The 1,529-nt window shown below is 35.7% G+C and overlaps 1 protein-coding gene across 1 annotated transcript in view; it reads left to right on the top strand.

The window, feature by feature from the left end:
* Positions 1-1,089: 1,089 nt before the first annotated feature.
* The window catches only part of LOC116101279 (vomeronasal type-2 receptor 116-like), a 23,421-nt gene continuing 22,981 nt past the window's right edge, over positions 1,090-1,529 (top strand). The window contains exon 1 of the mRNA XM_031384885.1: positions 1,090-1,283. Within this exon, the coding sequence (XP_031240745.1) occupies positions 1,090-1,283 (194 nt within the window). The remainder of the gene's footprint in view (positions 1,284-1,529) is intronic.

Raw genomic sequence — 1,529 nt, 5'->3', positions numbered from 1 at the left:
CAAACCTTGGATAAATTATACCAAGGGTAATTTATTTGATTCCATTTGTTAATGTGACACCAATATATTCTTGGTTATTGTTGTATACATCATCTCCCGAAAAAAAGGATTGCTTTGAGTTAATGCAATTAACTAACTAGCTTTTCTAGTAAATCTCATTTCAGTGTCAGAAGCATTCGATTTTATATATGCATATACCCAATATACACGTCTCCCCAAGGAAGCATATTCAGTAATCTAATCATAATACACAATTTCTTACTGAACAACATTCAAATGTAAGCATAAATCTAGAGGAAAATAATGTTGCTGATTTAGAAATTGCTGATCCCAAGAAATACCAATACAAATGTAACACATATATTACAACTCCAACATGCAGTTTAATTTCAACTTTAATACTGAGATATTGATGAAAATTTCTAAGGTCAGAATGATCATTGAATATTTAGGAAACATATGCAAGTTTAGGGAATTCTGCACAGTAGCAGGCATTCAGGTATGCAGGAGTCAAACAAGTACATGCTCTCTTGTTCTCTGGACACTTGGTTAGTGAGGATACTACTCCCTATCATGGACATTCCTGGACATAATACCTGTCTATCTATAATGAGCTATGGCTATGATAAGCTGCTTCTGAAACTTCCACTTAGAAACTCAATTTGGAAAGGCTGATGCAACTCACTTTAACTTTTTCAAATGGTGATCAGAAAACAGTTTGGTGAACTAAACAGGTTAGCAAACTTACTTAAATTTCATGCCTGTGGCCTTCATTTGCAGTGACATAGATGGAATTGTCAGATGTAGGGAGGGAAAAGATTATCATTAAACAAAATTATCAACCTCAGGTTGTCACCTGAACACAGTCATTCAAATGGAGAGCCCCAGGCCTGAAAGTACTTATGAATCCTCCAGAGGAGAAGAATAAGCAGAAAAGAAAAGTACTGAGGTACATAAATGTTTTTCTCAGTATTGGCTACAATTATAAAGAGGTACACAGACTCACTCCAGAATATTGATACTTGGGCTTCTGCCTAAAGATTCATACTGTACTTGGCTCAGGCTCCAGGCATAGTGGATGTGATAAAGATGTTATCTTTAATGTCTGTCTTCCTCATTCTGAAGTATTTATTACGTTTGAGTGCAGCACATAACAAGTGCTTTTGGAGAATAAAACGAAATGAAAACAACGTTGGACATATGGAGGATGACTGTTTTTTTTACATATACACAAGACAGGGTCCACTGTTGAATGACTATTTTGACGGAAATTCAGATATTCAGTAAGTGCCTCTTTCACTCATTTATGTTTATCACAGTTAATAATGTGTACTAGGGTTAAAGATAGATTGACCATAATACTCTGTGTCTACTTTCCCTATTTACCACCTATAACATTAGGTTGTATATCCCCCAGATATATGTGTGATATCCCCCAGAATCACAGAGCAAAGCACCACTCTGAATTTGTTTCTTAGGGGGGTGCAAGAAATTGATCTTTCAGTGGTCTTCTAGTGTTCCTTCCATCA

The sequence above is a fragment of the Mastomys coucha genome, unplaced genomic scaffold (assembly GCF_008632895.1).
Source record: "Mastomys coucha isolate ucsf_1 unplaced genomic scaffold, UCSF_Mcou_1 pScaffold21, whole genome shotgun sequence".
In the NCBI taxonomy this organism is placed as follows: Eukaryota; Metazoa; Chordata; class Mammalia; order Rodentia; family Muridae; genus Mastomys; species Mastomys coucha.
This window is presented reverse-complemented; position numbering and strand designations above follow the sequence as displayed.